This window comes from Armigeres subalbatus, chromosome 2 (assembly GCF_024139115.2).
Source record: "Armigeres subalbatus isolate Guangzhou_Male chromosome 2, GZ_Asu_2, whole genome shotgun sequence".
In the NCBI taxonomy this organism is placed as follows: Eukaryota; Metazoa; Arthropoda; class Insecta; order Diptera; family Culicidae; genus Armigeres; species Armigeres subalbatus.
Genome location: NC_085140.1, coordinates 407103977 through 407117600, shown reverse-complemented (window position 1 = coordinate 407117600; position 13624 = coordinate 407103977). Strand labels below are relative to the sequence as shown.

The window sequence follows — 13624 nt, the reverse complement described above, 5'->3', positions numbered from 1 at the left end:
CGTTTTTGGAATAATAACTTATCGTTCGTGACGCGGCTTAATAGGGTAGGCATATGTTTCTTCCTGAAATCTCTGTGGAAACGCGGAGGTAAACACGGTCTCTAAATTCCAAAAATACTCATATTGCTTCCTTTTGCAAACTGACGTGAATGTAGCCGTTTCCGAAAAATACGGTATCGATACCCGAGTAGACGAAAACAGATACCCGAGTAGACGAAAACACGTAGATTAATAATATCAAATGTTGATAAGATAGCAAAGTGTAATATGGACATTATTGATATCTTCTCTGTATAATAAAAATTGATTGAGATTTAAATTTAAACGATTTAAATCGCGAACGGGTTGACCGATTTGCAAGATTTTTTTCCTTATCGATTCGTTTTGGGATCCTCAAGGTTTGTATACACAAAAAGTTGAAGAATTAACGGGGAAATGTAAAAAAAAAACATTAGAATTCAATTTTGTGTCAGCTGTTGAGGAAATCAAAACAAACGCACGGAAATTGATCTAGAGTGCGGTGCTGCAAATGGTTCATTGTAACATTTGCAACACCCGGGCAACGTAAGGGTTCTTTCGCTAGAAAGAGATAAAAATATTATAAGAAGATCAAGTTATGCTATTTGTGAGAAGCGATCAATATTATGGGTATAAAAGTATCATCGTGTTAGCCTCATAATATCCAAATGCAAAAATGGTAACTTCGCTCAGCTTGGTAAGCTGCGAGGTGGCAGTGTCCCAGTGGGGGATGTAATGCCAATGAAAAAGAAGAAGAAAACAAGTAATTTGACCTTGAAACTTGTTTTCGAGAATTACACTCGAACTACACTGGCGGCCTGCTGTTCTTCGATTAATTGTTGGCTATAGGAATCACAATCACTTTTTTCCAAGCCATTGGAACGGGTTTCACGCCGATTTTGTTGGAATATCTTTACCTGTCATAAAATTTGTTGAGTCAAGTACGAGACACTGAAGACGGCCTGGCAGTAGAGGTCGAAACACATATCTGTGAAGATTACTACGTGCTGAAATTATAAAATAGTACGGACCGTTCCGATAATTATAAATACACTAGGAAATAGTCGGCAATTGGCAATCCCCTTTATAGATTACATCATACTCTTCCACGTAATATACTAGTTCCGATTTTTTTGCTAAAAAATGAGAAAATATGAAGGATCGATTTTCGACCAAAAAACATTTTTTTTTGCACGGAATTGGACGTGTTTTTTGGAAAATTACCTAGAGAAAAACGTATAACTGTTAAATCAATACAATTTTCAATACAGATACATAAAAATGTCTGTCTTGTTGCATTAACGACGAGATCTGGTAGAAAACTAATTTCAATGACCTGAAAATTCCGAAAAACTTCAAAAAGTATTTCGAAAATGGAATAATCCTCATTAATACGGATAATGGATTTAGAATCAGACGATTTTCAGGTACGGTAAATCCTGGGGTTTGATCTGGACACTAATGACACAGACCACATTGGTCCAAAAAGTAAAAAAACTGGCTGCATTAGTGAAAACGAGAGCTCGAAATAATATTCATTGTTTTTGGGGCTAGTCGCTATTATTTTGAAATTGTTCTAATTCTCGTCCAATTGCAATTATTTAATTTTCAAAATCCATAATGGTTGTTAAATGAGTGCCAAAAACTGATCGTATGGAGTAAGTAGAAATATTTATGAAGTTTTTTAAGTAATAGCTGAAAAACATTTTGTGCAAAATCCTTAAAACAATGGGAAGTAAAAATTCATTGAACATGTCAAACATTCGAGACATTCTCGAATACACGATGCTATATGATACACGATGCTCTTACTGGTGCAATATCTAGCCGCATACTACCTTTGGATATAACAGATGTCTAATTTTAATCATCGATATCCATTTTGATCTACAGTGTCTTTTTATCGAGAATTATGTTTATGTATCAGCAATTTGGAATACAATTTAATTGTCGAAAAAATCACATGCTGAAGATGTTTCGGCCTTATTATCATGCGAAGTGAATCAATCACCAGTCAATCAATCGTAGCTGGGTTTCTTTCAGTGAGTCGAGCTGCTGGTCATGCGAGAATATGCAGTTTGGAAATGTTGTGGACAGTATTTAGGGGTCTTGTGACTTTGTTCATCATTGCTTACGTTGATATTGTAATCACCTTTGATATAGTTGCCATTCTGCATATGATGTCCATGAAATACTTATGGTCTGTTTTTTCAATTTTGACTCACAATTCTAGTACTATCGAATCATGTGAGCACTTTTGACGCTGTTTTACGTGTGCATGATAATTAGAAATTGAAATACGATTTTTTTCATTCCATAACATCATAATCTCCAAGGCTGCAAAGCCAAGTTGCTGCTTCCGCATTTGTTTATCAATGTCACAATGATACTTCATTACGTATTGTTAATCAAATCAAATAACTTGCCACATGTGAAGATTCGAAATCATGCAATCCTCATTGTTTAAAATAATAATTATCAGCCTTTTTGCAACACAAAGCTTATGCTACAAAATTCAACTTTCTAATATTTCCAGAAAATGCATTTTTAATATACCATGCGTCTCCATGACTTGTAAAATATGTGCTTTTTTTATTTTCATCTAAAATTGACATCACAAGATCAAAATTACGAGCGAAAAAAAAATCGTGTAAAAACAGAATCCTGTGTAATTTACATAAAATTGTGGATTTTACAATAATGTTTATGGTATTTTCATGCTCACATGTATATTTTAATAATAGAATAACAAGCGAAAGTGTAGATTAGACAGTTCTGTTAGAATATAACAGTCCTAAAGTATTGTAACAAAATTAGCCAATGAGATTAGTTTCCACGCTGATACTCTTCCGTTCCATTTCGATTGAAAGCTTGGCAGAAGCTTACATCGTTACCAAAATTTACTTTCCACTTACTTCAAAATCTACTTTTATTGAAAAAAAAAACTATTTTTCTAATTTTAATCATCAATATCCGTTTTGATCCACAGTGTCTTTTTATCGAAATTGGAGTTCAGATAAGAAGAACTGGGGCTTCCTTGTGCATATCGCCTCGATTGCATTTTTGTACAGCAATTCACATCGTCGCCTCGTTTCGAGTAGGGACGCGCAATGCCACCCGTGGGTTTTATTTTAGACAAATCCACTAGAATCCAAACTTGAATGATATTACAAAAAATACTACAGACTTCATACGGACTGGTGTCACACGCGGGTTATGTTTATGTATCAGCAATTTAATACAATTTCATGGTCGAAAAATCACTCGCTGGAAATGTCTTGGCCTTATTATCATACGAGGTGAATCAATCGTGGCTGAGTTTCGTACAGTGAGTCGAGCTGCTCAAATCTACTTTTTTTGAAAAAAAACATGCAATACAATGCGTCTCACCCTAACGAAATTCTTCGAAATTTTTCACTAAATTTTAGCTTCATGGTGCTTTGAACAGCATTAAAAAATCTATAAAAATTTTAATTTCAGTAATTATGCACGACTATTTTTATAAACTAGAAGCCTACCGAAGAAATAGAATTACTAAAGACTGTTTTTCACCAGATCAAAATTTAAGCAGCTTCTCTTTTGCTTTTGATTGAGGTCACGTCTGTTATCTACACCCCATAGAAATTTTAATAGAGTAACAACTACTATTTAGATTTATTCAACTGCACCAACTAAAATGTGAAATAGAATTATGTTTTTGAACATAAACATTACTTCAAATCTCGTTATTCGAGTTCCAACTGTATTCCTTTTAGGTGCTACATAATAAAAAAAAATCGCAATCTCACCAATATCAGCTAAAGTGCTATTGCATTGGAAGCATACCGCTTTTAGAAGCATCTAACCCAAAGTGTGATTACCACCACAGCGAAGGCTGAACTACATGGGATTCTATTTTGCCGGCTGCTGGTCCTGTTTCAATTGACGGGCGCTGTGAGCACAGGAAGGGAGTAAATGAGACGGTGAGATCGACCGATCTCACCACTGAGCAAGATGACCCGTGAGAGTGGCTCACTGCTCATGGCATTCCACGCCGATGAGAGTTGAAATTCGCAATGTTGACGCGCTGATGTGAGCTCGCGCTCTCCAGATCTATGCTGCGTGGTTGTGTTGGGCGCCACCAATACCGAGCATAGCTCGGTGCGCTATCTACACGCTGTCTGACGCATAAATACACTGCTGGCCTGTGCGACTGGGGGTGTCGAATGTATGCAAGCTCGTGGTTGCTTTCATTGCTCAACATCGACGTCCAGCGGAAGCATCGAAATCAATTTGGGGAGGGCTCTAGACACATAGCAGAACTGACGAATTCGTATTCGAAGCTGGTACGTGTTTCTCGTAGCGTAGCATAACAATCACTCGGGGGAAGTCCAATAACCGTGTCGACGTAGAAGAGAAGTGGTCGAGCTCCGATGGTCGGTAGCACAACACACAAAACGTGCAACTCATAAATTGGTTTATTATCGTGTGCAAACAATAAAGCGATAAATTTATAAAAGTATTAAATCATAAAACGATAATTAATTTAATTAAACTTTTCGATGGCTGTTGTTTCCTTCTCGTCTTGTTGGGCTCCCGGAATGTTGGTTTCGTGCTGCATTTGTCTAGACAAAAATCCGCACAGGCTGTCGGCACCTTGAGAAACTAATTATTTTTATCTCGTTCTCTTCTCTGTCTCGTTTTTCCAACAGGAACTCGGCTAGCTGAGGCAAAAAGTTACACTTCAACTTCAAGCCACGGAAGCTGATCCAATCAAAAACGCGCGGGGCATTGGAGAAGAAACCGGAGTCAGTGGCAATTGTCACCGAGATCATAAAAAAAGAACCGAGCGTTGAAAAGTTGTCCCCCGATTCCGTTCGTTTGTGGCGCGGAGATTGTTAAAAAGAAATAATAGTACTCCCTCCCTAATGCATATAGAAGAACGGCGAGTTAGCTGACGGGAGCAGTAGAAGACGAGAAATTGGGAAGAAGTTTCAAGTGAAAATATTTATATGATTTTAATGAGAATCAAGATAAGAAATAATAGTTGGAAAATAATAAATAAAGGCAAACATTGGCTGAAGGAAGACTCCCGTTGTCGCTTTAGTCGTTAAAAGATTTCCAAGTGAAGTAAGTGACTGCTGAAGTGAATGGGTCCAAGAACGATCGCACATTTGTTTGCACCATAGTTCGCGTAGCTGTTGTGTGCTCGATGCAGGGGCTCAGACAGCCACCCCCGCTTCTTTATCCGAGTGTTCGTGTTGTCACCTTCTCGTAGACCAGCCAGGCAGGCCACGTCCACCTACAACGTACCCACGGTTGCAGCACCTGCACTATGCGAAGAAGCAACCGCCAAACAGCGTCCGATCGGCAGCAGACGGCGCGCGCAAATTGCTGAAATGAAATATATTTTGCGAAAATTGAAATTTATTTAGATACAGATAAAAAGAAGTACGGTGCAAGACGAAGCAGAAGAGAGGCGAAAAAATAGAAAATTATTTATAAATAATAGCCGCGTGAAAATAACAGCCAGAAGCGGCAAACGGCTTCAGCGAAAAAAAGAACAAAACTCCCACCGTGCATAAAACAAGGGGGGATTGCAGCGTTATTGTGTTTTAGGAAAAAGCAAAGAGAAAAAGTGAACCGTGAAAAACCCCAACAAGAAAAATAGTGACGGAAAATCTATCAATTTTATCAGGCTTGCGAGCGTTTCCCTAACCTCGTCTCGTCTGTCGCGCACCGACGACGTTGAGCCAATACAATCAATAAAATAACGAGTATTTCCGCAGTTGCGAAAGCCCACATTTAGCTAATGGCTCACGATTGAAAAAAAAGTGTGCATTTAGGTGATTAAAAATAGTGCAACCTCGAAACAGCCCGTCGAACCGACTAATGTTGTGATTTTGCGCGCGCTTCGCTTGTGTTACAAATAAGAGTTACAGTCAGTGTCAAGAAAATCAAAAACCTGTCAAACCCCGGAACCTTCGACGGTTCCGAAGCCCCATTCAATCCATTTTTTTGTTGCTAAGCGGTCCCTAGGGAACCGACCGGCAACGTGAGGAACCGAAAACCAAAAGCCGTCAAGCTGGCCGCGTCAATAGCAATGAACCCGCACTACCATCCGTACTCGGATTTGGGTTCTTCGCCACACTCGCCCAGCCCGGACAACAACAACTACCCGCAGCTAACGCCGCACCACAATGGCCACGGTGGTGGCGGTGGAGCGCCTGGCAATCCGATGGGGGTCAGCCAGATGGACAGCCAGGCGGCGGGTTTCCACGGCATGGGCAATGGTGGACCTGGTGGCGGCCCCGGCGGACCGGTGAAGCACTGCGGGGGATGTGGAGGTGAGTACGATGGAAGAGGATACTGAAATCGTAGCGTAGTGGGCAATTGTTCCTGTGATAATTCCAAATGTTTATAGTGTACAATTCTTGTATTTAGTGCGATGGACAATAATAGACAGGACAGTAGGGATCCACTAGGCAAATGAAATGTGGTCATGTCATACGGCATTTTCAGCAAGGTATGCTTTGTAGCATAGGTCATATTGCTGAGCTACAAAGAGTCCCACAAAATTTGAGTTGAGCCCCATAGATTGAAAATCCATTTAAAATTCATATGTTTCTACTTTTCTCCTTGTGTCGACTCTGATGCAGTCTGCTAATATACAATAAAAATTCACGCAGTTAATGCATAGAATTGCTTATGACTGTGCAAAACAGTATTTAGTCACCTGTCATAAGACGAGTTTATACAATCCCATTGAATTCCACCACTTAATTGTATCTTGATAGATACGTATTTCGACCTCAACAGTAAGGCCGTCTTCAGTGTCTCGTATTTGACTCGACTTTTATTTAGTATTTAGTGTTAACATGACATCGAATTCCGTATCAAGTGTAATTTGTTTTTTGTTGTTGGAGTAGACAAAGGTTGCTAAATATTCATTAGATTATATGGCAAATCTCTAGTAGTTCTCGTAGGTCTCGAGATCTACTCACAAATCATCAAACGATGTGTAATTTTTTTTTCGAAAATATGACTGAGAATATCATGAAAATTATGATAACTTTCGGTGTTGAATAGGCCCAATTATAAAGCATTACCACCGACTTAGTTTGCAGAAATCAATAAAAATTCACCGCAACTGCCAGGAGCTTCGAGAGAAAATTTATGGATGAATATGAGGGTAGTAATTCCAATAATTTTGACCGCAGTGATCTGATGTTACTTGTATCTTATATCTGTAATTTTTATTGTTGGATATTTCGAAATAATAAAAAAAATTGCTTTGCGATATAGAAACACTCGTTGGAGCATATCATACTTGATAGTCTACAGTCAGTAGTAAGATCTCATAAAGTTTATTCGCATCGTATTTGTAAAAATAAAAATCCGGTGTTTTCTTTGGAAACGTGTAGAACATCTAACTCTTCAAACTCAAAAAATGCATCCTTCGAACGTGACCAATAATAAACTTCTTTTGGTTTTAATTGTTTAACATAAAAAAATACTTAGAAAAAAAATTATGACCTCACTTCCGGAAACACAGCACCCTTTCCGTGCATGCCATCACCAAGTCCTCCTGAAATACTGCAACTTCGTGCAGCAAAAAATGCTTCTCTCTTCAAGTACTGGCTTGATAAAATTTGTAAAATGCTTACTGTTTTTGGTATGATTTCCTTTAAAGCAGGTTGATCGTCCGCCGTATTTAGCGTATTCATGAACGTGTATTCGATGTGAGAGCCTATACTGGAGAACTGGTCCACTGTCTACAATTCATTTCTTGAATAGTTTTTTTTTCTTGAATCCTATTATTATATCTTTGAATTCTACAATGTGCGTGTGTATAAACGTCGGTTTTCTAAACTTTTTGCAAGCTTATTGCTGATGGCAATCAGCCTAAAGCTGACTTTCAACTTTTTCTTCAGAACGCAACTGTACAACTTAAACTTTTCTTGCCGAACGTCTGTTTTCAAGAGGTTGCCAATATTAAAATGCTGTGAAAACCAAATTTTTAACGACTTTGCAAAAACTTGCATTTTTCCGGATAAATCCAAATGTTTGCATCATATATTTTCCAAATTGAGTCACATAAGGTCGACCTCGAACTGCTTTGATTCCACGAACCAAAGATAGATTTTTATACGGTTCCTTGGTTACTCGGGATGAATCTGGTCCATTGTCCAAGATCCTGAGAACCTGAAGAAAGAAAAAGCTTGCTAAATTTCCGTCAGAATATGTCTTGTGAGTGACGACTCAAACTTGATAGAAGTTAGCTATGCCGCTAGGGGTCAACCCACTCAGATTTGCCACAATCCGGAGAATCCACAGTATGTGATTTTCATACATTGAGTCAAAACAGGCCTTGAAACGTAAAAACCTCATGATAAAATTATGAAGCAATCATGGAAATGTGTACTTTGGATCATTCCGGTCACATCGCACACTGGGGCATATCCTGGGGCAGATCGCTGTTTTCGTTGGACAAAACCTGTAGTACTCTTGATAATACGTTTTAGGGTCTGTCTCATTTGATTAATTAATTAATTAAACTTAAAAGTGACATTTCAAGAATTATTGAATATTCCTGCTCGCAGAGCAAGATCACTTTTGATAGATATCGAATCATTTTTCATCAAAGTCTTATTGGCATTGCTGGCTTGCACCAACCGAGTTATTTTTTTTTTTAATTTTCGAACTGTCACCTTTAAGTTTAATTCTCAAAATGATACAGACCTTAAAGAGTTGGTGACTTTAGCAAACTATGTCGAATAAGACTAGGTTTAATCTCATCTACTTATCTATCAACCTACCTCGAAATGATAAAACAAAACAAAAATGCAGGCCTAATAATTTTCGAAAAGGAAGATTCTAAGACTTGGTGAAAATATGATAGAAATAATACTCAAGACCATTATCACAAATTACAACTCATGCAATCTTATCCAGAAAATTAACAAACGTAACATTGCTTATGATGATCATTCATAGCGAATACAATAATTATTCATAAATTCTGTATTGTAAAATTATTCCGTCAAATCAGTGGCGTAGCCAGAAAATTCGTTTGGGCGGGGGGAAAGGGTTTTCTGAACTCTTTTTTCGAAAAAAAAATTCTTCTAAAATGTTTGTCTCTGGGGGGGGGTATGTCCAAAACCACTCCCGTGGCTACACCACTGCGTCAAATAGATAATCAATGTTTACAACATAGTGAAAATAATTCAATAGTAGAAATGCTAGGTAATAACGTTTGAACACCATTCAATCGACTCTAATAAAAATATATCAATAGTATTCCACTTATAGCTGGATTGTAACATTTTTTTAACCTCTTTTTTGGTAAAAATATTGATTACTACAGAATCCGAAGAATTAATTATTTATTTGCTCAGACTAAGGAGCCTTAATGGCCTGTGTAGTGCAGAGAAGTCTTTTCCATTCAGTTCGGTCGATGGCTGCACGTCGCCAACCACGCAGTTTACTGAGGGATCGCAAATCCTATTGCAGTGGTTGCGGTGCTATCAATGGCGGATAGAATATCTATCCAAACATCTTCTAGAGAAGCTGCACTTAGCTGTTCTTCCGTTGGGTGTGCCACTTCTAGCTGCTGCTTTTAGACTTGGGCTAGTCTATCGCCTTGTAGCCACCCAATGTTAAGCCGAGGTGTTCGGCTTCGTCGCGTGTTTAGCGCATACATACCGCAACGAGTTAGTGGCCGGATTCAATAGTAGCACTGCGGTAAGTGCGAACGTCAGAGAAGATTTTGCCGTTGATCAGAACGTGGTCGATTTGGTTTCCCATTTCTTGGTTAGGTGATCTTCCTGTGGCCTTGTGGATGTTCTTACGGGGGAAGAAAATGCTTCGGACTACCATTCCGCGGGAAGCTACAAAGTTTATGCATCGTTGGATGTTTTCGTTTGAAGCCTAGCCTGTGTCTTATGTCGTTCGTAATGATTGGCTTTACAAGCGGCTTATTTGGCCTGCGCGAACCCTCTGTCTCTGTATAAAGCTATAAATTATACTGGACGATAAAATCTGACATTTTTTGGAATCCGTTATGCTCATTTGCCGCATTTGTAATTCACGACTTCAGAAATCGACTGGTAACTGGTGATAGCTGATTGATTTGATCACAGAAGGGGGTTCGTCGCTTCATTCCCTTTATATAAGCAAACGAGCACATGGAGACGCATGGTACATTCGTACAAGTTATTATGACAAAAATTGTTGAATAAATTCCTACACACCTGTTAATTAAATATTATTTCAACTATGCTAGCATGTGTATGCAAACATATATTATACAGGGTCCGGCAATTGAACTGCTACATAAGTGAGTGAAAGTAATATAATACAAAATACGTGGAGGAAATTAGTTCTACAAAACATCGTCGAACCGTGGGCACGTCGTTATTTTGATACCAGGGGTTGGGTCTCACGACAAAATTTGGCTCAAAAAGTGAAGAAAACCCAACTGTTCCATGCAAATCCTGTAGTGACATCTGGTGAACTCTGGTAAAAAAAATTTAGAGCAGTCCCGAGACTCGTACGATGCGTTCCTCAATCATCTGCAACGAGTGGTTTAGCTCAAAGACAAAAAAGATGAACTTTACCCATAAACTTTCAAAAAGTGATATGATTTCTCGTGAAATCGAATGAAATATTTTTGTTTCGATCAATTTATCTGTTGTAAATGTTAATTCTAATGAAGCAATTCAATTGCCGGACCCTGTAAGTATAATAAGATTTATTTTAATTATAGTACGTACTTTTTGGTTCAACGTTACTGTAAAAGCGTTTCTGTTTGGGATTCTATAATTGGGAATTCCCTTTTTTACATATGACATATAACACCGGAAAACAAAATTTAACCTTTTGCGGGTCCTCAGAACCAATTGAAGTGTCTTCAGTAGATTTTGGCACGCTGAATCCAAATCTGTCCTCAGATATGCTCAAACACGTCCAAATTTTGAGATATAGCTGGATGAATACCGCAAATTTGAAGAAATTGGCACTTTTCGATGGACTGTCACATGAACATAATTTTAGGCCAATCAATACCCTAAACGATATAAGCACATCTGATCTAATGATTTTTCATCAGATTTGCACGTTACAATTGTTTTCTATTCGGTTTTCTTTAAATTTAAATTCAGTGAGTTTCAAAAACTTGTATGCAAACGCCACCTCCACCAGTTGGAAGCCACCAAAAATTCAACAACATGCGGGCAGAGGAACTGGGATATGAAAATGTAGAATGAAATATAGAGATACTAGTCAGTTTGTGAATATATCTCGCGCTTAGTATCATAGGGGCGTAACTGTATTGATTTATTTCTCTTAATCGATTTTATATTTTGTTAATAACTCAATTGTTTTAAAAGCTACAACTGTGATTAATGATTCTGGTGCAAGATACAATCATCCTTTATCACACCAAACAATTAAATCATCGACAAACTAGCGGAATTCGGTACAATGATAAAAAGAAAACATCGACGAAGAAAAATTGATAAATACAGTTACGCCCCTATGAAACTAAGCGCGAGATATGTTTTATTTGAGTTTTAATAAAATATCCATTATTTTTCATTTTATGCTCAACATTTCTCCTCCTCTTAAAATGTTATTCTTTTCTATTTCTCTTTGTTTTTGCCTTTCTCGTACAACAAAGTTGTACCGAAAGGCTATATGATTGCTTCAAAAAAGAACTTTTGATAGAAGGCCCGGAGACCCAAAGTGTTATATACCGATCAACTCAGCTCGACGAACTGAGGTGATGTCTGTATGTGTGTATGTATGTATGTGTGTGTGTGTGTATGTGTGTATGTGTACAAATTTTGTAGACACACTTTTTGGAACTTAGCATTATCTGATTTACTCGCAACTAGTTGCATTCGACGGGGAATGCGGTGCCATTGTTTGCTATTAAAAATTGGCTTGATCGGACATTGCATTTCGGAATTATTGAAAAATCATTGTTTTTTCCCAAGGGTCCCCCCTTTGAAAAAAAATTCAAAACAAAAAAAAAAAATTTTTCCGAGAATGATGGCGGTGCATTTTAATTAATGCAGAAATATGCTAAATGATCGAAAAAATGTGATCTATTCTCCTAAAGAGCTTTTTTGACCTTTCTAATGTGATTCTTTCAATATATTTTATAATGCACGAGAAAGGCATCATCACTGCTAGGTGGATTAATCTGGGTTTTTTTTTGATCAATCTACGATTCTTTATATACGATTCGATCTAATGTTGCAATTGTGTTGTTCTTTGTACCGTTGTGGAGGAGGTGGATCTTTAGCGACATATTGCATTTCATCAAACGGAAGGCTTTCAGATACTGGATTAAAGTTTTTTTTTGTTTGTTTTTAATTTGAACACTGTCTTCAATGCGTAGTTTACTCGCCGAGACCCGGAAAACATCCATTTTCCTCACAATAGAAGCATTCTAAATTTTGATGCTTTCCCTGGTAGAATATAGTGCGAACATCATGATCCAGAAAGTTTCTTTCTTTTTATCAACAAGGAAACAGATCGGATTACAAATTAAGCAAATTAAAATCCTCTACCAGTTGTAACTTAAACATTTTGTAACTTCATCGTAGATTTTCTCATTCATGCCGTTGTTTTGTTAAATTAGAGAAACATCAGAATGCAGAGTAGGCGGATCTGATGTTTTGCTTAAATTTTAACGATATGCTCCTACAATAACGGTGGTAACGGTGCTTCCGTCGTTTCGAACGAACTTACCATAATGCCGCACAGCAGAAAGCCTGTAACATGTTGAACAGCATACAAATGGAGTGGAGCCCATGGTTTTTTTTCTGGCGCATAACTTTGCGTCTCAACACATAACAAAACTTGATGAAACTAGTGAACTTTTTTCCATTTCACTGTCATAAGCTGACCACAGATAAATGAAAATGCATTAGGATTATTGTAACATTCACGCAGTATTTTAAACGCAAGTCAATAAAAACGTACCCCATACACGATTTTAGACTGTTCACGTTTTCCGGTTCCCGTTGGGTAGCCATCGTTTCAGCTTGTATGCAATCATACACAAAGAGGATCGAATGCAACTTATCCACTTTTGGTTGATTTTGCTGATGAATAGTTTTTCCGCCCGAATTTCTATCACGGGAATATTGTAATGATCATAAATAGCAGGAATAATCAAAATATATAGAACTGCGTACCGTTCCCGTACTTGCTTTATTAGAATGAACATAATAAAGGAGATTCAAGTGACTGTAGGTACATCATATCACTTGAGCAATTATTGACAATTGAGCGATTCCAAGCAACAGCATCAAAATTTAAGAAAATTTTTAATTCATGATTTTCTATTGAGTTGAAACTTTGCACAGTTTTTCAATTTCATCTAAATCGTCATTTTTCGATATCAAATCTTCATATTGAGTCACGACTAACTTTTCAAAAGGGTGTATGTGAAAATGGTTCAAAAATATTTAAAAAGCTGCACAGCAAAAACGGAATGTTCGATTGTTATGATTTTTTCAGCAAAGTTAGACAACTAAATGGTGATTCTTAAGAAAATGTGCACAGTAAAAAAATTTTTTTTTTTGCCTTTAAAAATATCATTTTTGTCACAAAA

General features: G+C 37.5%; 1 protein-coding gene across 3 annotated transcripts in view; it reads left to right on the top strand.

Annotated features, from left to right (window-relative positions):
• LOC134213340 (LIM domain transcription factor LMO4) overlaps positions 1-13624 on the top strand; it is a 113682-nt gene that overhangs the window by 8301 nt on the left and 91757 nt on the right. Inside the window, exons 2-3 of one of the 3 annotated variants that reach the window (XM_062692326.1) lie at positions 4710-5127; positions 5433-6344. In XM_062692326.1, coding sequence (XP_062548310.1) covers positions 6101-6344 — 244 coding nt within the window. In that variant the 5' untranslated portion in view covers positions 4710-5127; positions 5433-6100. Of the gene's footprint in view, positions 1-4217; positions 4344-4709; positions 6345-13624 lie in introns of those variants that run through there. The other 2 variants (XM_062692325.1, XM_062692324.1) reach the window with 2 other exon arrangements.